The 21,153-nt window shown below is 36.0% G+C and overlaps 1 protein-coding gene across 7 annotated transcripts in view; it reads right to left on the bottom strand.

Annotated features, from left to right (window-relative positions):
* LOC132179465 (uncharacterized) overlaps positions 1-19,313 on the bottom strand; it is a 33,204-nt gene extending 13,891 nt beyond the window's left edge. For 5 of the 7 annotated variants that reach the window (XM_059592213.1, XM_059592207.1, XM_059592199.1 and 2 more), the window contains exons 1-7: positions 18,904-19,313; positions 14,895-15,123; positions 13,339-13,486; positions 11,323-11,421; positions 8,533-8,690; positions 6,865-7,030; positions 4,647-4,783 (exon numbers count right to left, since the gene is read on the bottom strand). In XM_059592213.1, the coding sequence (XP_059448196.1) occupies positions 4,647-4,783; positions 6,865-7,030; positions 8,533-8,690; positions 11,323-11,421; positions 13,339-13,486; positions 14,895-15,123; positions 18,904-19,093 (1,127 nt within the window). In that variant the 5' untranslated portion in view covers positions 19,094-19,313. Of the gene's footprint in view, positions 1-4,646; positions 4,784-6,864; positions 7,031-8,532; positions 8,691-11,322; positions 11,422-13,338; positions 13,487-14,894; positions 15,124-16,653; positions 16,734-18,903 lie in introns of all 7 variants that reach the window. The other 2 variants (XM_059592242.1, XM_059592227.1) reach the window with 2 other exon arrangements.
* Positions 19,314-21,153: the final 1,840 nt, after the last annotated feature.

Genomic DNA, 21,153 nt, shown 5'->3' with positions numbered 1-21,153 from the left:
GGGCTGCCGGAGATTTCTGGAGGAGTTGGGCTGTCAACTTCAATCTTGCTCTTGTCGGTGACGCTCTCGTTGCTGATTTTGTCATCGTTGTCTGGTTCCGTTGCCGGCGTGGAGGTTTTGGGGCTGCCGGAGATTTCTGGAGGAGTTGGGGTTGTCGGCTTCGATCTCGCTCTCGTCGGTGAGCGTGGACTGTCGCTGGTTCTTAGTGCAGTTTTGGTGCGTGGAGCGTGGACTTCTTCTTCGGTGATTTCAGGATTCTTCTTCGGTGGATACTCCTATGGAGGTGAATGTGAAATATCGAAGTGAGGAGGGTGATCTTCTCTCTGATCCTACTATGTTCCGACAGTTGGTAGGCAGCTTGAACTATTTGACTATTACTCAGCCCGATATTTCCTTCGCTGTCCAGCAGGTTAGCCAGTTTATGCAAACTCCACGCCATCTTCATTTAGCTGCTGTTCGACATATCATTCGATATCTTAGGGGGTCTTCTAGCCGTGGGTTGTTCTTTCCAACTGGCTCTCCTCTTCACCTTGTTGCTTATAGTGATGCGGATTGGGAAGGATGTCTTGACACTCGGCGGTCTGTCACGGGTTTGTGCATGTTTCTTGGTGATTCTTTGATTTCTTGGAAGAGTAAGAAGCAAGCTCACGTTTCTAAATCATCTGCTGAATCCGAATATCGGGCAATGTCTGCTGCTTGTTCTAAGATTGACTGGCTTCGTGGGCTTTTGGCTGAGCTTGGTTTTTCTCAAACTGATTCTACTCCTTCATGCTGATAATACTAGTGCCATTCAAATAGCTATTAATCCTGTTTACCATGTACGTACGAAGCATATTGAGGTAGACTATCATTCTATTCGGGAAGCTTTGGACACTCGTGTTATCTCTCTTCCTCATGTTTCCACTGATCTCCAGATAGCTGATGTCTTCATGAAGGCTATGACACGACAGCGTCATCAGTTCCTTGTGGGCAAATTGATGCTTCTTGATCAACCAGCATCAATTTGAGGGGGGATGTCAGTTAGATACGGTCTATATATATCATATATATTTAGCCATAATTAGTCTTTCTAATTATGGAATGTTCTTGTATTATAGCTATAGTATTTTGTAATTAATAGGTAGATTTTAGTTACCTTATTTGTTTCCCTAGATTAATGTAATCGCTGAGATACAGCCTGTAATTACTTAAACAATTTCTATATAATACGAGCAACCCTCACATTGAGAGATATTCAGCACAATTGACAGTATTATACAATTGATTGTGCTAAGAGAGAGGTTTAGATCTAGAACTTCAAGTTAGTTCTCTCTTAGAGTTTAGGTTATTGTTAACCACCAAACATGAAAATCTGCTGAAGCCATATTGGAGTTCCAATAGAGAAGATCAAGAAGAAGAATTGCTCAGAGGTTCTGAAGCTACTGTAGTAGGAAGACAAGTGGTTTGGTACGGGAGGAAGTCTGTTACAAAGGCTTAGTAAGCATGATTGCTTGTACAACTTAATTCTTCTTAGGGGATTGATTTTCTGGGTACCTTGTCCCAGAATGGTTTTACTTTTAAAGAGTTTTTCAAAAGATTTCCACTTCATCTCCGAAGTCTCTATGTCAATTGCTTTACTACTTTTCATATTTTGGTGAATGTTTGGTTGTTATTGGTTGATTTTTTAATTCCGTGTTATATTGGCATACACCTATTCAACCCCCCTTTCTAGGTGTTATTGGAGTCTTGTTTTATATTTTCATAATAATTAAACTCTAAAAGCCGTAAGAGAAAAATGCTGGCATGTCAAAACAAATCAAACTATTGATAATCCTAATTTTCTTACCACTACCCTAATCTAGAAGTTTGAGATGAGATGCACCAGACATGATTCATCGAATCTCCCTAACATACTCACAGTATTCCTTGTCATACTTTCCTATATCATCCATCAAATAAAAGAGGATTCAAACTAAATTCTTCACAAGTTTTATCATTATTGACAATGACCAACATTGTTTCTTGATGTCACATTATCATTCAGAGTTGGCTATGCAATCAAATTTTGCAGCGGTGGTCAACTAGATGGATAATGTATAACAAAGTGGCCATATGAGCTAAAGACCCACCTCAATGGGACATGCGTCTAAGGGCCAAGGTGATTTTCAATGGACTGATAGCTAGGGCTTTCAAAGTTGTCGAACAATTTAATCTATACTTCTTCCTACTCTAAACTGACCAAAAGTTTCCGAGGTTTTGAAACCTTATGAATGATCAAGTTTAGTCGTCAACAAAGAAATAACATATTTAGGGCTCTTTTTTTCTTTAATAAAACTCCTTATTACATATCAAAAAGAAGCAATAACACATTTTATCTCTACTCATGGCACAATGATATGTTGGGAAGTACGAAAAAACCCATGATCGAAGAGAAGATATTATTTCCTTGACATGAAAACTGGTGGTGAAGAAAATATTTTAGAGCAACTAACTGGAAGTTTTACATAAAACAGGATGGGTACTTCATGGGAGACCAACGAATTGCTCGAATTCCATGTGGAGAAATAAGCCCTTCATAAATACTGGCTTTGACCTTTAATTGCCCTATAACTATTTATGGCTTTCAAAAAACTAAATGATCCAGGTAAAATGATTTTGAAAATTCCTAAGTTAGGTTTTTAGTATTGGCAAATTCAATGTCAAAAACATTTTATCCTAAATTTTAGGTCTAGGGCTGAGTCGGAAAAAAATGACCATATCTTTTATTCCAACATCATATGAAAGCAAGCTTGGCATCATTGGAAAACTAATTCGAAGGGCTAAAACTTTGTATTTCACAAAAACATTCAAATTCTGATGTTTACTAGGTCAAAGGAGCTGATAATAGAAGCCTTAAAAAATGGAACTGAGAAGTTGAAGATCTCATTCGAATGAAACCATTCTTGTTCGAATGAGAATGCACAACGTGTTCTAGAATGACTCGATCGCACTCCCGATCGAACCAGGGATTAAAAGGACTTCAGAGAGCCTTGTTCACAAGCCGTTCGGAAAACATTCGAACGAAAGAGCTTCAATTGAAGTGTTGTTTGAAGCCCATTCGATCATTGCACACGTAAACTATGAAACCCTAGATCTAGTTCGAATGAAACTTATTCTCGTTCGAATAAGAATGCAGCAAATCATGAGAACCTAGCCGACTTAGCTTAAAAAGTTATGTTTTCCCCCATTCTACATAAGCCTTATAACCCATGACTTCTATACAACTAGAGAGGCATTAATTCATTGTTATGAGAGAAGTTTGCCATTGTTTTTAAGCCTAAGCATATTCGAAACTTCTCCTTGTTTCATCATTGCCATTCAAACCATAGAAATCCTATAGCCACCAAAGTTTTGAGTTAAAGCAGAGGAGGTTCGTTAGTGAAGGTGATCTATGTAGAAGAAGGTCAGAGATTCTAAAACTACTACAGTGGGAGGTGAACGTGTCGTTTGCCGGGTTACAAATTGTGGTTAGCTGGCCCCCAAAGAAAATATACCCCAGCAATGATTTGATGCATTTCACTGCCATTATAACAATGTTCATGTCATTTTTTACCATACACAGAAGAGTATGTTGAGAAGAAATGTTTTATGATGAGTGAGATAGAACGTATCATGTTCTATGTATAAGTTGTCAACTATATAAAATTAGGATGATCATTATCATTTAGGATTAGATTTGATTCAATTTTGTTTCCATATTTGGTTACTCAAGTTCTAAGACAATCCTTGATTTCTGTGCGTCAACACGAGCAGATTTTCTTGATTTCTATGCGTCATTTCCGATTTAAAGCTTGTACTTATGGCCCTTTAGTATACTTCCTTTGAACATGGGTTGCGCCCCTTGCGCTTTTTAATACATTGCTATTACTTATCAAAAAAAAAAGTTCTAAGACAATCCTAGTAAAGTATAGGAGAGATTCACAAAAGAGACTCAGTATATCCTAGCCCTCACAATCCATTACCATATAGAAACAAAGAATACATCATTCAAGATAGATATAGCTGTCTCTGGCTACCCTTTGTAACACTCCCCATCATGCTGTAGCATATATCTCATATAAGCCCAACTTAAAACAAATAAACTCTAACTGATTACGACACAAAGACTTCGCAAACACATTAGCAAGTTGGTCTTTAAACTTCACAAATGACGTAGATATATATGTGGTCCTCAAGACATTGTGTCAAGAGACTTCAACAAGAGCATAAACAGGCACAAATATCCAGAAATGTAAATTGGGAAATCATGTGTTGTCACTTTTATAAGACCTTTATAAAATGTAAGTATACTTCTGTAAACTTCTTTACAACAAACAACATTTGCGATTCAAGAAGTGACTTGACTATTTTACATAACATGATATATATATTCTAAAACACTAAAAGGTCAAGCAGCCAGGAGATACACAAAAAAATAAAATAAATAAATAAAAAAAGGGTGCATCCACAAAAACACTTATTTCAGCACCAACAATGAAACCAAGACAAAGCAAATTCTTTTACAAAACCACCACTGCTTATGTAGAGCAGCCATCTGTTCCACATGGAAGGTATTACATTAGTTATATAAGACAGCATTTCATACACACAAAAGTTACTTTTTAGAGAGGTTGAAGTGGGTTACTCACTCGGTGCTAGAGGAAATGGACACAGCAGAGTCAAACAGAACAGATCCCAAAGGTCCAACCTTTGCTTTCTCCACTCGTACTCCATGTCTAGTAAGATCCAGTCTTATGGCATCTTTCTGACCTCGTAAGCCAATTGCCTGCAACACAGAATTGAGAAGATCAATGATTCGAGATAAAGATTGCTCCAACCAAACATGCATTTTGAATGAAGAGAACACAACACTATAACCACATACATCGTGAGAAAATATATAATCAAATCCAAAATTACTGTAAGATCAGGGTTTGATTTTGATCAGGCACAAAATTTATTTTGGTTAATTGAACAATTACCAAAGGGACTTGAACATATCATTTTGATATGTCTGAAATAGAAACGAACTGGCAAATCTAATTTCAAACATCTTCAACAGACAAAATAAGATATAATTTGAATTGAGGAAGTAAAGTTGAAATGAGGAAAATGTCATACTCTTCGTATTAGAACGACATCGCTATTGCATATTTGTGCCTTCTTCATTAAGAACTTTTCACAAAAAAAAAAAAAAAAAACAAAAAACAAAAAACAAAACAAAACAAAACAAAAAAAACAAAAAACAACAACAACAACAAATGGTCACTTGAAAGTCTAAAGAATCCAACACAAAAACTTGAGCTTTTGGAATTGATAATTTCCAACATGGTACCAGCATGGTTTGTATATTGTTGGACTCTTAGGTGCTAGCAAAAACAACCAGAGCAGATCCAATAGAGACAAGGTTGTATACTTTATTTTTTCGATAACTAGTCGACGAATTATATTAAAAGCGTGAGGCGCTCTTCAGTACATAAGGAGTATACAAAAGGAAACACCTAACTAGAAAAAAACAAAAAACAAAAAACCCATTAAAATCCCAAAACCCCAAAGCAGTTTCCACCAGCTGAGCCAACCAGCCACCTCAACCCAAAGAAACCTTCTAACCCTATCAGAATTGCAGCCCAGGTGAAACCCCACCCACTAGCCTAACTTCGTCCCCACCCTTATGTCCCACATCACAACTCTAATCTGCCTTGCCTTTTCCACAGCTTGAATCGCTTTGGCATTGTAGTTTATGGAGCTCTCCAAATTCCTCTCCTCCCTGCGGCCCTTTATACCATGATTCGAGAAAGAAGCTAATTCCTCACACCAATGTTCTTCTTCAATGACTGTCAAAAGAGCCAAAGTCTGCTCCTCACGACCCCCACAAGTGATCCCCACAATAGGACATATGTCCTTCACACAATGCAAAAAGCCCAGTCTAAGTAACCGGAATCTCCCAGCCAACAGGGGGATCGATACACAAAGGGGGAAACAGGGTCGGATACTTAAAAAATGGCATCAACCCCCAGTTTTTTTGTTCTTGGACTCCATGTGCTTGGCCTATTTGCATATGTTTTTCATTATCCTACTTATGCTGCTTGCATCAGTTGGGACCTGGTTAAGCCTGTCTGGTTCAGGTTTTATTTTGTTGCGCTAGTTGAATGCCTTTGTCTTTGTTGGATTTGTTCTGAAATTATTGGGCCAACATGTGCAAGAGAGTGTTAGAGATAATGGGTTTATTTTCTAGTTGGTCCTCTCCAGCTTGTACCTCAAGCTCCTGGGGAAAAAGCATAATGGATTTTGCAAGCAAGCACAAACAAATATGCGTACATAATACACGTAAATACATACCTACATGTGGATGATATCTTGTTGAAGGAAGATTTTATAAAATAAGTGGTTGATTACTTCGATTGGTTCTCAAAGAAACAGTCATCTAGGCTTTAGAATAACATTTAACAAAAACTCGTAGGCCAAAATATCTACTTTTGGGCCAAAAAACTAGAGCACTTTCTAATTGACATTAAGCTGCTTCCACCACCAAGTAGGTAACCACCCATCGGCATGTACTGGAACATTTACAGCATTATTAATTTAGTCAGGCATCTCTAAAATATCAACTTTTAGATCCTATAATGAAGCAAACTGCTGAGTAGTCTTCACATAATTTTTCAAAGAAAAAAGTCATCACGTATACATGGCTTTATGCCTGCCTACTTGCATGATAAGACTAATGCAATAGAAATATCCTATGAGGAGAGTAATATTTATAGCATTATGTTATACATTCCACCAATGACTTAACAGACTTCATATGGATGACACCAGTTTTTCTATAAATTCCTTTTCAATGAGGTAATGTTACATGAAACACTGTACCTCAAAATAGATTGCTCTATCAGTTAGAGTAAGCTTTCCTGGCCATGCCATATTATTCTCCCATTTAAGAACAGGCCGCTTACTGCTGGAAGCAATGCATAAGATTCTCTCCTCACAAAACTGGGGAAATTCTCGAATCTGGTATGATCTCCGTCCTTCATGCACTCTACACCAAAAAAAGTAGAAGCTTGAACAAATTTTTTCAGATAATAAATATCAAAAGTTTGTACTACTTGTAAATATGCAGAATGAAAAACTAAAAAATGTGATATATATATATATATATATATATATATATATTCCTCATATTACCATGACTGCTACTATCACATTCACCACCTGGTTTACAGCAATACACCCTGATTTCCCAGACCAAGCCTTTGGTACCGCCACTTCTAAATGAGTTCTTTAGACTCGGTGTTGGGATGTTTTGAAAGAGCAGAGAAGCTTAAACTATTCAGAAATAGACCAACTATCTATATCAAGCACCAGTAATAAACTAACACCCTTTCTCCTCATGTGCAGGGATGAAACTGCCTATGGACCTTGAAACACAAATAGAAATGAAAACAAACACCAAACTAAAGCAAATGAGGGTTCCTAAGATTCAAACACAGGAGCCTTTAGACAAACACGGCTCTGATTTTATGTAAAATTACTGCTTATTCTAAATGCAAACAAACACCAATACACTATGGGATACAAACATAAAATAAAATGGACTTAGGAATATGTCAATTCTTAAAAATGCATGACAATATGGTAGGAATACTTAATTATTTAATCTATAAATAGAAACTTTTTATTTTCATATTATGTTAATTTTGGTTAAAAGATACATAAAAGGCATAAAATGTGTATAAATAATAACACTTCTATATACCAAGAATAAGTCTCTCAAATAGGCCTTTTAGACTGGATCTCTCATAGGTAAACTGAAAAATGTACAAGAGCTCTGGTAAGGCTCGCATAGGCTATGGCTCTGACCCACATGCTTCTCAAGCTCTTTACATAATCCAGTAAGAGGCTTCTCTCTCTTCCCAAAAGCTCTTTCTCACTCTAGAGTATGGCAAGTATGACGCCTAAACTAGAATAGAGATGACAAAAGAGTCACGCAACATGCAAAACGACATCAGGGCTCAAGACTCCCCAATCAGGGAGACTATTGGCAAAGACCCATTCAGTCCATACAAATCTCTCTTGGGACCTCAGTAATCGTGGGGGTGGTGAAGTGGCAGTTCGCCATTGCGAGTCCCCATTTGTGTTCTACTTTTGTCTAAGAGAGAAAAAATTTAGAGGCAGATTTGTGTGGTTTCTTTGCTATGTCCTACACGCATCTGGCGGTGTCCCTAACAGGTCTGATTTAACTTTTATTTTTCTTTAATTCACAGACACGTATTGGATACAGATAGAGCTTGAACACAATCACAGACACGTATTGGACTTGCATCCAGCTGTATCTGTGTTAGCTAGGTATCCAACACTGATATAGAAGGAGTTTTGAAGTATCTGTAATCCTAACCCGAAAAATTAAGTTATTAGGAAGTATGCCTTACAAAGAAAAAGCATACCATGACGCTAACAATATCGATTGCGCATACTGAAGTAAAAGTTACCTCATAACCATAGTCCAAATTCAAAAGAATAGAAGAAAATCATGAAGCTCACTTGAGAAGTTCTCTAATATAAGTTAGCCACACATTCAAAGAGATGCCCTTTTCATCACCAGCAAGTGCCTTGAATAAATTGTGCACTGTTGACCGATCAGATACACCAGAAATGGCAGGAGCTATACGAACAAAAGCTGATATACTAACAAGCTTCCCCTACAATCCAACAAAAAAATGTTATTTATGTAAGACACGTCCCTTTTTGAGACTTATATGTGGTTCACATACCACATAGTGGTTTTATTTTAATTTAATGTTTTAGGTGATAGATAAGAATAATATGTACCCATAAAATAACTACCAACTGATAGTCAAACGTTACTTTTGTTGATCAAACATTAGGTGAGTAGTTAAAATCCCTTGATGGAAGCAATGTTTAAATGTAATTGAGAAGTGTCTCTAGCCTAGCAGATAAAAAAACTTGTGCACTACATCTAAATTATGCTAATGAAGTTCCATAGGCTAGAAGAATCCTTCACAAAATTGAATGTATTCTTTGCTGTTGAAAATTCAGATCATTTAACCAATAATGGCTAGAGGTGCATGTTATTACTACACTGCATATTTTTGTTTAAATTAAGAATCCTTCACAAAATTGAGTTATTCTTCTCTGTAAAAAATTTAAATCATTTGAACAATAATGGTTGGAGGTATTTATTATTATTCCCCTGCATATTTATGCTTAAATTTCCTTCATTTAGCATCAGAGCAACCTTCATGCTATATTGTTCAATGACATTTCGTTCTCTTCTTAATGACATTGTTTTTTGTGTATATTTTTATTTCTTTCCTGAACCCAAATTTGAGAAACACAATTTCGCTGAGAATCCCACTAAGATCGAATCTTTATATTCCAGGACCATGAAGATTAAGAATAAACTTTTTATTGCATAGAATAGTGTTTTTATCAGGTATTTAAGCAGGGGTGGAACTAGAGTATTAGTGGGGGAGAACAAAACTAAAAAATAAAAATTTTGGAGGAAAAATTAAAATAAAATAAAATTTGGGGAGGGGGGTTCCATTTCATAAAAATAAATAAAATTTAAAAGAAATTTTCAAATTTTTTAGGCATTTCTAAAATTTTGTGTTCTTGAACCACCGAGAGGCAAGGATGGTTCTGCCCTTCTATTTAGGTTTCCATGAATTCAGGATTTTGGCATAAGGTTCTTTTCTTCAAGATGATCATTTTTGGGCAGATTTAGAGATACCATTTTTTTTTTGGACCATAGAAGAATAGATCTAATGATTCTAAGCCAAAAACAGCCTTTACATTCGGGATTAAGGCATGAAAATTAAGAATATTAAAAAAATTGATGTGGTACCCGAAAACCCAATTTGGGTGAATAACATTGAACTAAATATCTGGCCTGGTCATTACAACCAAGGTCAACAAGATTATGTAGACCCAGATGAGAGAATATCGTAGTTATCCCAAATCCTTTGTGTGAAATCTCTCTGCTGCCAAAATTGAATCATCTCTGGTAATCACAATATCATTTACATATACCACAATGAGAATATAGTCTGTGTATGTACATGAAATATTGAATGATCTATCTGGTAACTCTAGGTTTTCCAGCATGTTTCGATCGGTATAGGTGTTTTATGATGAACTTCGACCGATTCCGGTGTTTTAAAATGTAAATGCAATTGGGATTTACAAAAGAGAGAGTCCCAGTTCAAGCTGACCCTCATAATTATTGATATATATAGAAACAAATACATTATTGTGGAAAATCAACACCTCACCATGGGATAACTCATAGGGACATATGGACACTACAACATAGGATAAAAAAACTCACTCCAAAGGACACCTCACGTCTTTCTTTCTAACACCCTGCGAGGTCTGACCGGTATAGTACGATTCCGGCTTGTTCAATTTTTTTATCAGCCAAGTCCGTGTTTTTGGGGCCGGTTTGGTGGTTTTCCAGTCGATTCCATAGTTTTCCAGCCAGTTCTGTGGTTGTTTGGCCAGTTCAATTTGTTTTTCAATCTATTTCGTAGTTTTTCAACTGGTTGAGTTTGTTTTTCAGGTGGTTCAGATTGTTTATCGGCCGGTTTCGTAATTTTTCATCTGGTTCAGTTTGTACTTCAGCCGGTTCAGTGGTTTTTCAGACTGAAGATCAACTTGCTGATGTGTTTAAAAAGTCTTTGTGTCGTAATCAGTTAAGGTTACATTGTTTGAAGCTGAGCTTATATGTGATATATACTCCAACTTGATGGCAAGTGTTGGAGAAAGAGAGTGATACTGTAATGAAAAATTAAAATTAAAATAATAATAATAATAATTATAAATATTTAAAAAAATTAAAAAATTAAAAACAGAGAAAGGAGCAGGTATCCCTATTAGGTGTCCTTATTTCTAGAATATTGTAGCAGGCAGCAGCTGTTATTTCCTATAAAATGATGTATTTTTCTTATATAAAATAGTAACATATGGCGAGGGCCAGAGATATACTGGGCCTCTCTCTCCATTGTCAAAACCTTAATTTTGATACTTTCGATACGTCATTCTTCAATCCTTAACAATCTCATATAGAAGGATATCATCTACTTCTTCAATGATCTCAAAATAGGACAATTTTCATTATATGTAAAGATGTATACTAACGGTATATAAAAGACCATGCCATTTGTAATCTTTCCTATTACTCCTTAATTGATCATACGCAAAGTATAATAATCCAAGTAGACACAAAAGTTAAAACCACAAATGCCACTAAAAGTTGGCAGAACTTGCAATATTCCATATGGGTGGTTTAGCAAATAAATGATTAAAAAAAACCTGAAAAGAAGCTTTCTCCGAAATATTTGCAAGCTCTTCATGGTAAGGATTCTCCCACGCAAGCATTGTTATGAATATCAGTCTCTGGAAGGCTGGTTCCTGCAAATGGATTGAGGTTTGTCCAAAAACAAGAAGCAAATGTGTTAGTGCAGTAGACCCAAAACTTACATTTATCAAGAAAAAAAAAATGTCCAAGATTATGAATTGATAAGTTTTACGAAACAGTAAGGTTATGAGTCCCAGAACTTACAATTCAATTCAACTTAACTAAGCCTCAAGCCCAACCTTACCACATTTCTTCCTTGACTAAATTCTAATTCATAATTATAATTAGCGAAGATGTGAAGACCATTTTTCAGTAAGCATTTTAGAGTATATGGCAAGGACCACCAAAAACCAGAACTTTTGTATACTCTTTAGTAAACAAAATTGATAGGCAGCATAGTTTTCCAATTTAGATAACTATAACATCTATGTATCATGTCTTTATCACAAGACCAAGGAGAAAAAAAGTTCCAACCAATTGGGTTATACTAAGGACCATTTAACCTTTGTCTAGCACAACCATTCAGATTAGAGAAACAACCCATCCACCCAATGCTGCACATTGACTGCTACAAAGTACTATGCTAAACTTCAAAAGATATGTCCAAAATGGAGAAATTGATTATAAATATGGTGATTCAGGAAAGAGATCTTGGTAGAAACAACAGGTACTTCTCTCCACTTTGTATTTCAGATGATGTATTCAATAATGGTCCCTTCTAAAAATTAACCCTTTATGCTAAAGCCCCATGGATCACTTCAGTTTTTACTTTTCTTTATTAAAGATTTAATGGTACAGCATCTGAAGAATGTACATATAGATGTATCTAGCACAGTCAATCTCCCAGTCTCATTTAGAATCTCATGAGACACTATAACTATCTCCTGTCCTAATTGTATGGCTATTTAACTTGATTTACTCATGGAAAAAATATATAAAACACCATTGTTTACTAAGCTTTACATTTATTTTGCAAAACCTTCTACCCTCTAAGGAACATCACTAGATCATAACTTCTTCACTATTACCAGTGGGGCTTTGTGGAGATTGGAGATAGACGCTAAATGTGAGAGTTCAAGGGGAGGTTGGTGTTCCACTGGTTTCGGGGATGGCCGATCCACCCCTGAAACCCAGTCGGGGGTGGCCGCACCACCCCCAACTGATTTCAAAGGTGGCCGATCTACCCCCCCGAGACTCTTAGGGGTGGTTTGGCCATCACCCCTAAATATATAAAAAATAATAATTAATTTTATTGATTTTTAAATTTTTTTTATTAGTTGGTTTGAAAAATATTGAGTAAAGTTGAAAATATTTGAGTTGAGTTGAATGTTAGTAATGTCAAATCAACCTAAAAAAAGAGGGAAAAAAAAAATTGAGATAAGTTGGGAAGGATTTCCTTCCCAAACAAGCCCTAAGCTTCCATTTGTCCATTTCTAGGACAGACCAACAGAAAATTATATAAAATTGCATTCTAAATAGAGCTGAAGATAAAAAACCAGGAAAGGAATGCAAGGACCCTGGGATCAGTCAAAAACAAACTGTTTAAGAACGGAACCTAATACCCACTCCATCACTGGTGTAAAGATGGACATTAAATAACTACTTAGACAACAAACAAGGCCATGAACAAGGCAATGCAATTAAAATTCCATTACTTAGACTCCATTTTGGCTAGGTTGGTGCAATCTTAGCAATTAAATGAAAGGTTGGTTGGTCACTATCAGATCTACTTAGTGATAAAATAAAAAATAAAAACTAAAAAGCCAATTAGACTTGCAAGATCATGGTTGATCCATAAATTTTTCTTTAGCCCTAAAGATAAATAACAAAAAAAAAAAGTGTTCAAAAATATAAATAGTCATTTGCTAATGTGTAATGCCTGTCACTAGCATACAAGCCTATCTGAGCCAATCAATGAACATAGAACAAAGAGTGAGATAAGAAATTAATTTGGAATAAGTATCACAAACCTTGAGAGAAGGATGAATATCAGAACTATCCCGCGACAAGAACCTAAAGCAGCAATACTCGACCAAATAACGGGCATTATTATGTACAGATTCAGGAACTAGTGCTTTAAATATTTTCTGCATTTTCTGCCCAGTCAATCCATTCATCCTGCATATTTTAACTTCAGAGAGTTAAATCACAATTCCTTTGTTAGTCCAATTGAAAAAAGAACCTCAAAACCCAACCAATTCTTGATCATGTAACCAACAAGTCCAAAATGAACACATACCTAATGATGTTGACAAGTTAAGATAAAAACATATAAATTAATGCAGTAAGCAATTAAAGAGCGTAGACTTCAATGAATAAAATGCAATGCTCATTAATAATATCTTAACTGCTACCCATCAACACGTGTTCCTTGACACATCTTTTGCTTTCTCTTTGTTGTTATCATTTTATCAATGCTTCATTCTCCCTATCTTGGTCCCTGTTATTTCAGTCGGATCATAATTTGAAGTCCTAGTGAACTCTTTTACATGTAATACCCCAGATTGTGAAAGGAGTTATGTCTAAGTCCTATACTGAATGTATGGATTTGAAGGTGTGCATATGTAAATTCTTACATTGGTTTTGTACTAAGTGAAACTATACCTTATAAATGATTCCAATGAGCTTCAATTAAAACTTCAACTAGTCCTTTTGTCGATAGCACAAATATAGTTGTCACTTTCCTAGTGTTGTAATAAATGATATTGAAATACTTACTAAAATAAATAAATGATATTGAAACTAACCAAGTAATATCATGTGGCACTGCAACTCGATATGGGCCCCGATGAGGACGTCAGAGATTTGATTGAGGCTATGATACTCTGAATTATGAAAGTGTATCTTAAGTCCCATATTGAATGTGAGGATTGTGAATGTTGGCATGTGCTAAGTCCCACATTGATTGTATACTAAATCAAACTTAACTTTATAAGTGATTTTAGGAAACTCCAGCTATAACTTTGACTAGTACTTTTCAGGTATAACTCAAATATGGCTAACATTTTCTCTGGATTGTGACATTACATATAACAAACTTAGATAAAGCATAGTAATTTCATTTAACTCGATATAATTCCATTCAATGAAATCATCCATATAACTTTATCAGAATGAGTTCCAACCACCGAAAAGTTGTCATTTAACTTCTCTCATACACTTGTTTAATACTAGCAATCATGAATGAAAATTGTGAGCTTGGGTTTTATGTTCTTTTCTCACAATCAAATTAAGTTTATCATATATTCCGAGGAGGAGGAGTTCTTAGCTAACATGATGGAAATATATTACTTTCCTTCTTCATGCATTTTTTTTTTTTCTTTTAATTCATTGCTACATTCTAGTTTGCAGGGAATAGCACTTCCTTCTTTTTATCTTTCTTTCCCTCTCTTAATATAAGTTTTCATTGTAAAGTAAAAGGTAAAAAAGTTACGAGTGTCATACTAACATACTTCATTGTTTTACAACTAAAGAACAGATAACATAGGAGACACCCATATAAGAAACTTCAAATTAAAATATTAACCTGCTAAATTGCTCAATTGATACAATAGCGGCTAAAGAGAGAATCCCATTTGGTGTCCTGCTATGAATGGTCTGTTCTGCCACAAATATGTCCCCCATATCTTGAGCATCAAAAGCATCTCCAGGATCAGGCTTTCTACTTTGACCAGGTTTTACAAGTGGAGAAGTCACTTCATTAAAAAAGTTTTGGGTCTTCAATAGCCATAGGCTTAATCTTTCTTGCACTGCATCTGTCAAGAAACAAACTGTTGGATAAATACCAGAACTGAACACAGTCCAAAAGACAGTAACCAGATTAGATATATCATGAAATTTTCCAAATCGAGCCAAAAAAATAAGGGAAGAAGAAGAATTATAAGGCACACTGATATCTGTACTTCAATCCCCTCTAACACAGATGTAGCTTATCCCATATGGCCAGTTGGCAATGTCTTTCCAAATCGCAAATCCAATATGTTGTTCCATTACTTGATATATACAGGTTCCTCCTATTTCATTCAATACTAATAAGGGTCCGTTTGGGATTTCAGTTTTAATAAGTGTGATTTTAAAAATTGTGTTTTTTAAATCGCTACTTTTTAAAATCGCAAAGGCATTTAATAAAACATGTTAAAAAGTGTTTTTTTTTATCAAATATTTGTTATGCGAAATCATGATTTTAATTTAAATTCGCGCATTTTCAAATAAGCACCTTCTAGCTTGCTTATAGAAAGCGCATATTTTTTTCCTATTTTAAATTAAGTGCCTTTTAAATCGCAGTGCCAAACGCCTTACATTTTACGATATATTTTAAAAACACAGATTATTCTTGCAAAATCATAATCCCAAACACACCCTAATTGATAGATGCCAGATTATATCACAAGCGATAACAACTCATTGCCACGTAGGACCAAGAGGCCACATTAGCTTCAAGGAACCGAAGAGCAAGCAGTAGAAGACCAAGTGATGTCCCACAGGGCGTGCAAAAATAGAAGTCCAACTGCAGAAGAAGGACTCCAACGTGCAGTAGAAGGACTCTCTAAGGAATAGTCAACTAACAGTAGTAGTCCTAGCAGTAGTAGAAGTCCTAGTTCTATTTATCTTCTTAGCAGCAGTGGAAGTCTTATTGTTTTCTTTAGTCTTAAGTCTTCGGTTTATCCATAGGAGTAGACTAGAAGTAGTATGTTAGAACAGTTTCCGAATGAGCTATAAAACTTGTTTGTGCTTTCTCTCCAACCCCAATTGGAGTCTTCTGAACTCTACTACCTGAAATGAGCTATTATTTCTAGCATATTTTTGTTCGTCATTGTGGGTTCCCATAAAAAAGAAGCAAGACAGCCAGTGAGACTCATACCTCAAAGCTCAGCAGGGGATGGATGCACATTTTTCAATTTGAAAACATCAGAGATAAAGCTGTTCATCAATTTTTCTCTCTTTCAATATAAGCATGCAAACAAATTTTTTGATTTTCAAAGAGAAAGGATCAACCAATGAAACTAGAAAGGGTTCCACAGTCAGAAAATACCCCAACAGATGAGGAAAGATGCATGTAAACTGTTTTTCCTTTCTTATTATCTGCCATGCTTTTTTTTTTGGATAAGTATTATCCTGCCATGCACTTAATAAAGTAAAACATCTAAGTTTCTAAGTTCGACAAGTACTGCTTGATGATGAATATACTGCACTATGAAACGAGAGAGAGAGAACCAAAAAGTTTAAATCAGAAACTAATAATTTGAACCCATTTTATTGTCGATGCTAGTAGGCCAATTTCTTACCTAGACAAGCAATGAAGAGAAGTTCAGCTATAAAAAATAAGCTTTCCTCTGGTCTTTATCAGTTTATTGGCTTGAGAAAGCTGGTGACAACATCATAGCGATAAGACTCTGAAACTTAATAATATAATGAACTAAAAACATCAAGTAGATGAATAAAGTGACTATTTCAAGAACAATCAGCAGCAGGACGTATAAGATTCCAACAGACTAGACTTGCATTAGGGGTCAGCTTGGAAACCTTAAAATTTGCATTGGATGGTTAAATCATTCACATATGCCAAAAGTGAGGTATTTTACCACCAAGAATTACGTTACCTATCCGTTCTCAAGGTAATACCATTTTTTTCCTTTTTCCATAATAAATGAAAACAGTACAAGAAAGGAGTAAGTACAAAGCAATGAAGAAAAAAAAAATCTCTTTCAGAGTAAGTTCGCACAAGAAGAGAATTCTTCAAAACAACCAACTGGTACTCCTCATCAAAGCTTATTGACTCCTACAAAGACTATTGTAGACAAATCCTACTCCAAACCTTCTACCAATATTTTATTCCTTCCACCCCCCCCCCCCCCTCTCCCCTCCCCTTCCCCATTGTATTACATTCACTAACCAGCTCTCTCTCTCAATGAGACCTGGTCCTTAAACAATCAAAGTTCTGTGGAATATAATTCCATCAAAAGTTCCATTTTTTTTGTGTCACATGTGCTAACTCTTATTCATGTTGAACAATAACTAATCCAACCATGTGACGAGAAGAGATATGGGATCTTGTAATTTTAGAAATTTTGAGCTTCATCATTTGGAGAGCTTCAGTCACAAACTTGGATCTGTCTTCTTTCACAATACTATAACACCTCATCTTTTTCCACACGGGTGCTAGCTTATGCTCAAGAGTGTAATATCGCTTCCTCCTCTTCTTTCTAGCCATTGCTGGTTTCGTGTTTTCCTTTTTCTTTTCCTTCACCGGCTTCTTTGGCTGTTTCTCATCTATCATCTCATCTTCTCCTCCTTTGGTTTCTTCTCCCCCATTGTCTTCTCTTCTGCAGGTTTCCTCCTTAAGGATAAACTTCTGGCCTCATTATGTAATGTTGCAACTTGCTGCAACATATGCTCAAAGAGTTGCTCCAAACGATCAGCGGGACATCTTTGGCTGATAACAATTGATGGACAACTGATAATTCAACACTGAACTAACTCCACTTGGGGCGAATATCACAGATTGATTACAAAATACGCGCTTTGCCTATTTTGTCTCAATCTTCTACTCTTTATAGCAGATGAAACCAAATTCCTACTCCAAAAAAATCTCCTAATCTTGATCCTATAGCAACTAAACTATTGCTCATGCTTCTGCCAATATCTGCTGCTGAAAATCCTGTGGTCCAACATCTACACCATGAGGCACCTTAGTAGTCCAACCTCCCTTCCACCACATTTTTGCTCCCCTACAAGCCTAAGAAGGATTTTTATTTCCACAGCATATCTCCACCACCATTTACAAAGAAGGGCCTTATCAAAAAGACTTATCCTTCTCAACCCCAAGCCTCCAACATGATCAGGTGAGTAAACTTTACTCCAATCCATCAACTAATACTTGAATTCTTCTTGTGAGACACCTCAAGAAACTTCTCTAAGCACTCAGCAAACTATGATGGTATAGTATACAGAGAGTGAAATAATTTGTGCACAACCTCGAGAAGACACTCTGCAATAGAGGACGCTTTGAAAGGAACTAAAGGCTTTTACAGAAGAGATAAATTACAAAAATTTGTACTAGCATCAGGGCATGCTGTGAGATGAAGTGGCTGTAAAGATGCACCAAGAATCCCAATGAAGATTGAGACTTGCCCATTTCAATAAACCACATTAAAAGGCCATTTTTCATGAGTTAAATTGCTTTTTCTTTGAGACTATGAATTTCAATTGCAATCATTTCTGCACAACAACTTTTTCCAGTTTATTGTATTATTGTCTACCGATAACAATAAATAATAAAACCAACAAAAAAAAAAAAAAACAATTAATGAAACTTAGCATAGTAGTTGAAATTTTCTATATTTTTTTTCTTGTATATGATTTTAAAGTCTTCAGGTAGAATTTTGCTGACGCTCTGCTTGGTTTAATATTGCTAGTCATACTTACAAGTAAAACTGAGTGATTGGCTTCATCAATGAATATATACCCAGAAACTGAAACAAACAAAAAACAAAAAATTTGAACTTTTTAAACATAACATTAGAGGAAAGACTCACTAGCATTTATGTCATTCAGCTTCCATTTATCCCCCAAAGACTGCCCAACAATCTTGAACCGGTGGTTATGCTCAGAAAAACTCCTTGCAGAATACCCAAACTTGCAAAAGTCCCTATGATGGTGAAACAAGGAAGCAAAGGGTGCAGCTGGGGATTCTTTCAGCTGGGTCATTGGAGAGTTCAATAGCATTCTCTGGGTTTTCTTCTTGTTTGGGTTTTCAAGAATCAAACTTGAGCTAGAACAATAACCTTTTTGTTTATATGTATAATATTGTATCTAGAACAAGAAGTTGAGCTATGATGAGGAAAGTGGACAGGAAAAGAGACGAAAATAAAAGGTGTATATGATGGGAAGAGAAGAGGTAACTTTTTCTTTTATCCGGGGTTGTGCGAAGAGACACAGTGGTAGCGACTAGAGAGTTCCGTTGCTGGATTTATTATTTAATAACCCTTTTATTATGGCCTCATTGTACGGTCGAACGAGAAGGGTACGTCCACATTGATTAATCATTCTCATTTCTCACGCTCCATTTTTTTTTTTTTTTATAGAATCTCGGAGAGTTTCATTAAAATGGAAAAATATTTTATTCAAACCTAGTCAAAGGACTTATAACTAAGTTAACTAATCATCTTTGCTACCTTTTGGGCCTCTTCATTCGTATTTCTTGTCACATGTCCCATAGACCACGACTGAATACTGTTCAAAAGGACTTTGGCATTATTCATCTCGTCAAATGCACATATCTGCTCCAATAACTCATGTCTTTTCGCAAAGCAAGAATTTAATTTCACCATATCTCCTCCTATCATGATGCTTTGGTGGGGAAAAAATGTGTGGCTTTATAGTGCACGTTTATGCCATCACTTTACCTTCCATGATCTCTAGCTACCATTCCCTTTCTCATCATCTTTTTTTTTTTGTTTTTTTTTGGTTCACAACAGCATTCCAATTTATTTTGATATTCCTTTTTGGAGACTTTTCCCATTCTGACCCGATTAATAATACCACTAGCTTCATAATCTTCCATCCAACCTCATCATTAGGGGTGGGCAAAAACTCATCCAACCCGTAAACCTGCATTGATCCACCCTACCCCACCTGGTTTTTTAGGGTTTTTTGCTGATTCGAGTTGGATTTTATCCAACCCATGCAAGCGAGGCGGGTTGCAGATATAGAAAATTTTTTTCCTGCGGGTACCCGACTCGCTCGCCCCGCCCTGCAAAAGTATAAAATTAAAAAAACCCTAACACTAATTGTCTATTTTGATTTCTGCCGCCATCTGCTCTCTTGCTCTCTCTCTCTCGTCTCTCTTGCTCTCTTGTCTCTCTCGTCTACACCGCCGCTCCACCTCCTTAGACCACGAGCTACTGCACCGCTCCCACCTCCACAAACCACAATTCAGGTTTTTTTCTCTTTCTAGACCTTTTTCATGAATGGGAACCAAGAGATCCCTTTGATTATTTTCTTAATCTGAATTATTCTTTGGTTTTCTTTTCCATTATTTATAGTCTTGTTTCTCGGGGTTCTGATGTAGGGTTTAGGAGGAAAAGAAACCTGCCTAAGAGACGAAAATGGAGGAGAAGAAAGAAGAGAAACTGGCAAAGAACCCGCCCCGCCCCGTTCAACCCGCCTTTTAAAACCCGAACCCGCGCGGATAAGGTTCACTTTGACTAGATAGCAGGTTAGATTTTTCAAATCCGCAGGGTGCAGGTCCGGTAGGTGGAAAGGCGGAAACCCGCCCTAACCCATGCCCACCCCTACAGTCATCATATCATATATAATATTTGAGTGCCTCTCTAGAGAGGGCTTAGAATTGTGAAATGTATCATTACTGTCATGAACCCATAATTTTTACATTGAACCGGTCCTTTAAGTAAAAATAAAAATAATAATAATAATAATTAGTCATTAATTAGCTTAATTAATGCTATGAGCATTTAATATGCCTAATTAACTCTCTTCCATTGAATAGAAAAAAGAAGAAAAACTATCTTATGTTTAATCAACGTCAAATTAGATATGTCATTAAGTGTCATCATAGCATTAAGTGGCGAGATTTTTTTTTTTTGAGTTTATTTCAAGAATTTTCCTTTTATTGGATTTCATTAAGTTCAAAAATTAAATGTACAATATTATTTTCTCATAATTTACTGCTCTCCAAAACAAACAAAATTTAAGAGCATGCTACATTAACAACCCATAGTGAACCATATAGATATTGCATGCATTATTAATATTCTAAACAAATT

Source organism: Corylus avellana, chromosome ca1 (assembly GCF_901000735.1).
Source record: "Corylus avellana chromosome ca1, CavTom2PMs-1.0".
Lineage (NCBI taxonomy): Eukaryota > Viridiplantae > Streptophyta > Magnoliopsida > Fagales > Betulaceae > Corylus > Corylus avellana.
Note: the sequence above shows the minus strand (reverse complement) of the source record. Positions and strands in the feature narration are given on the sequence as shown.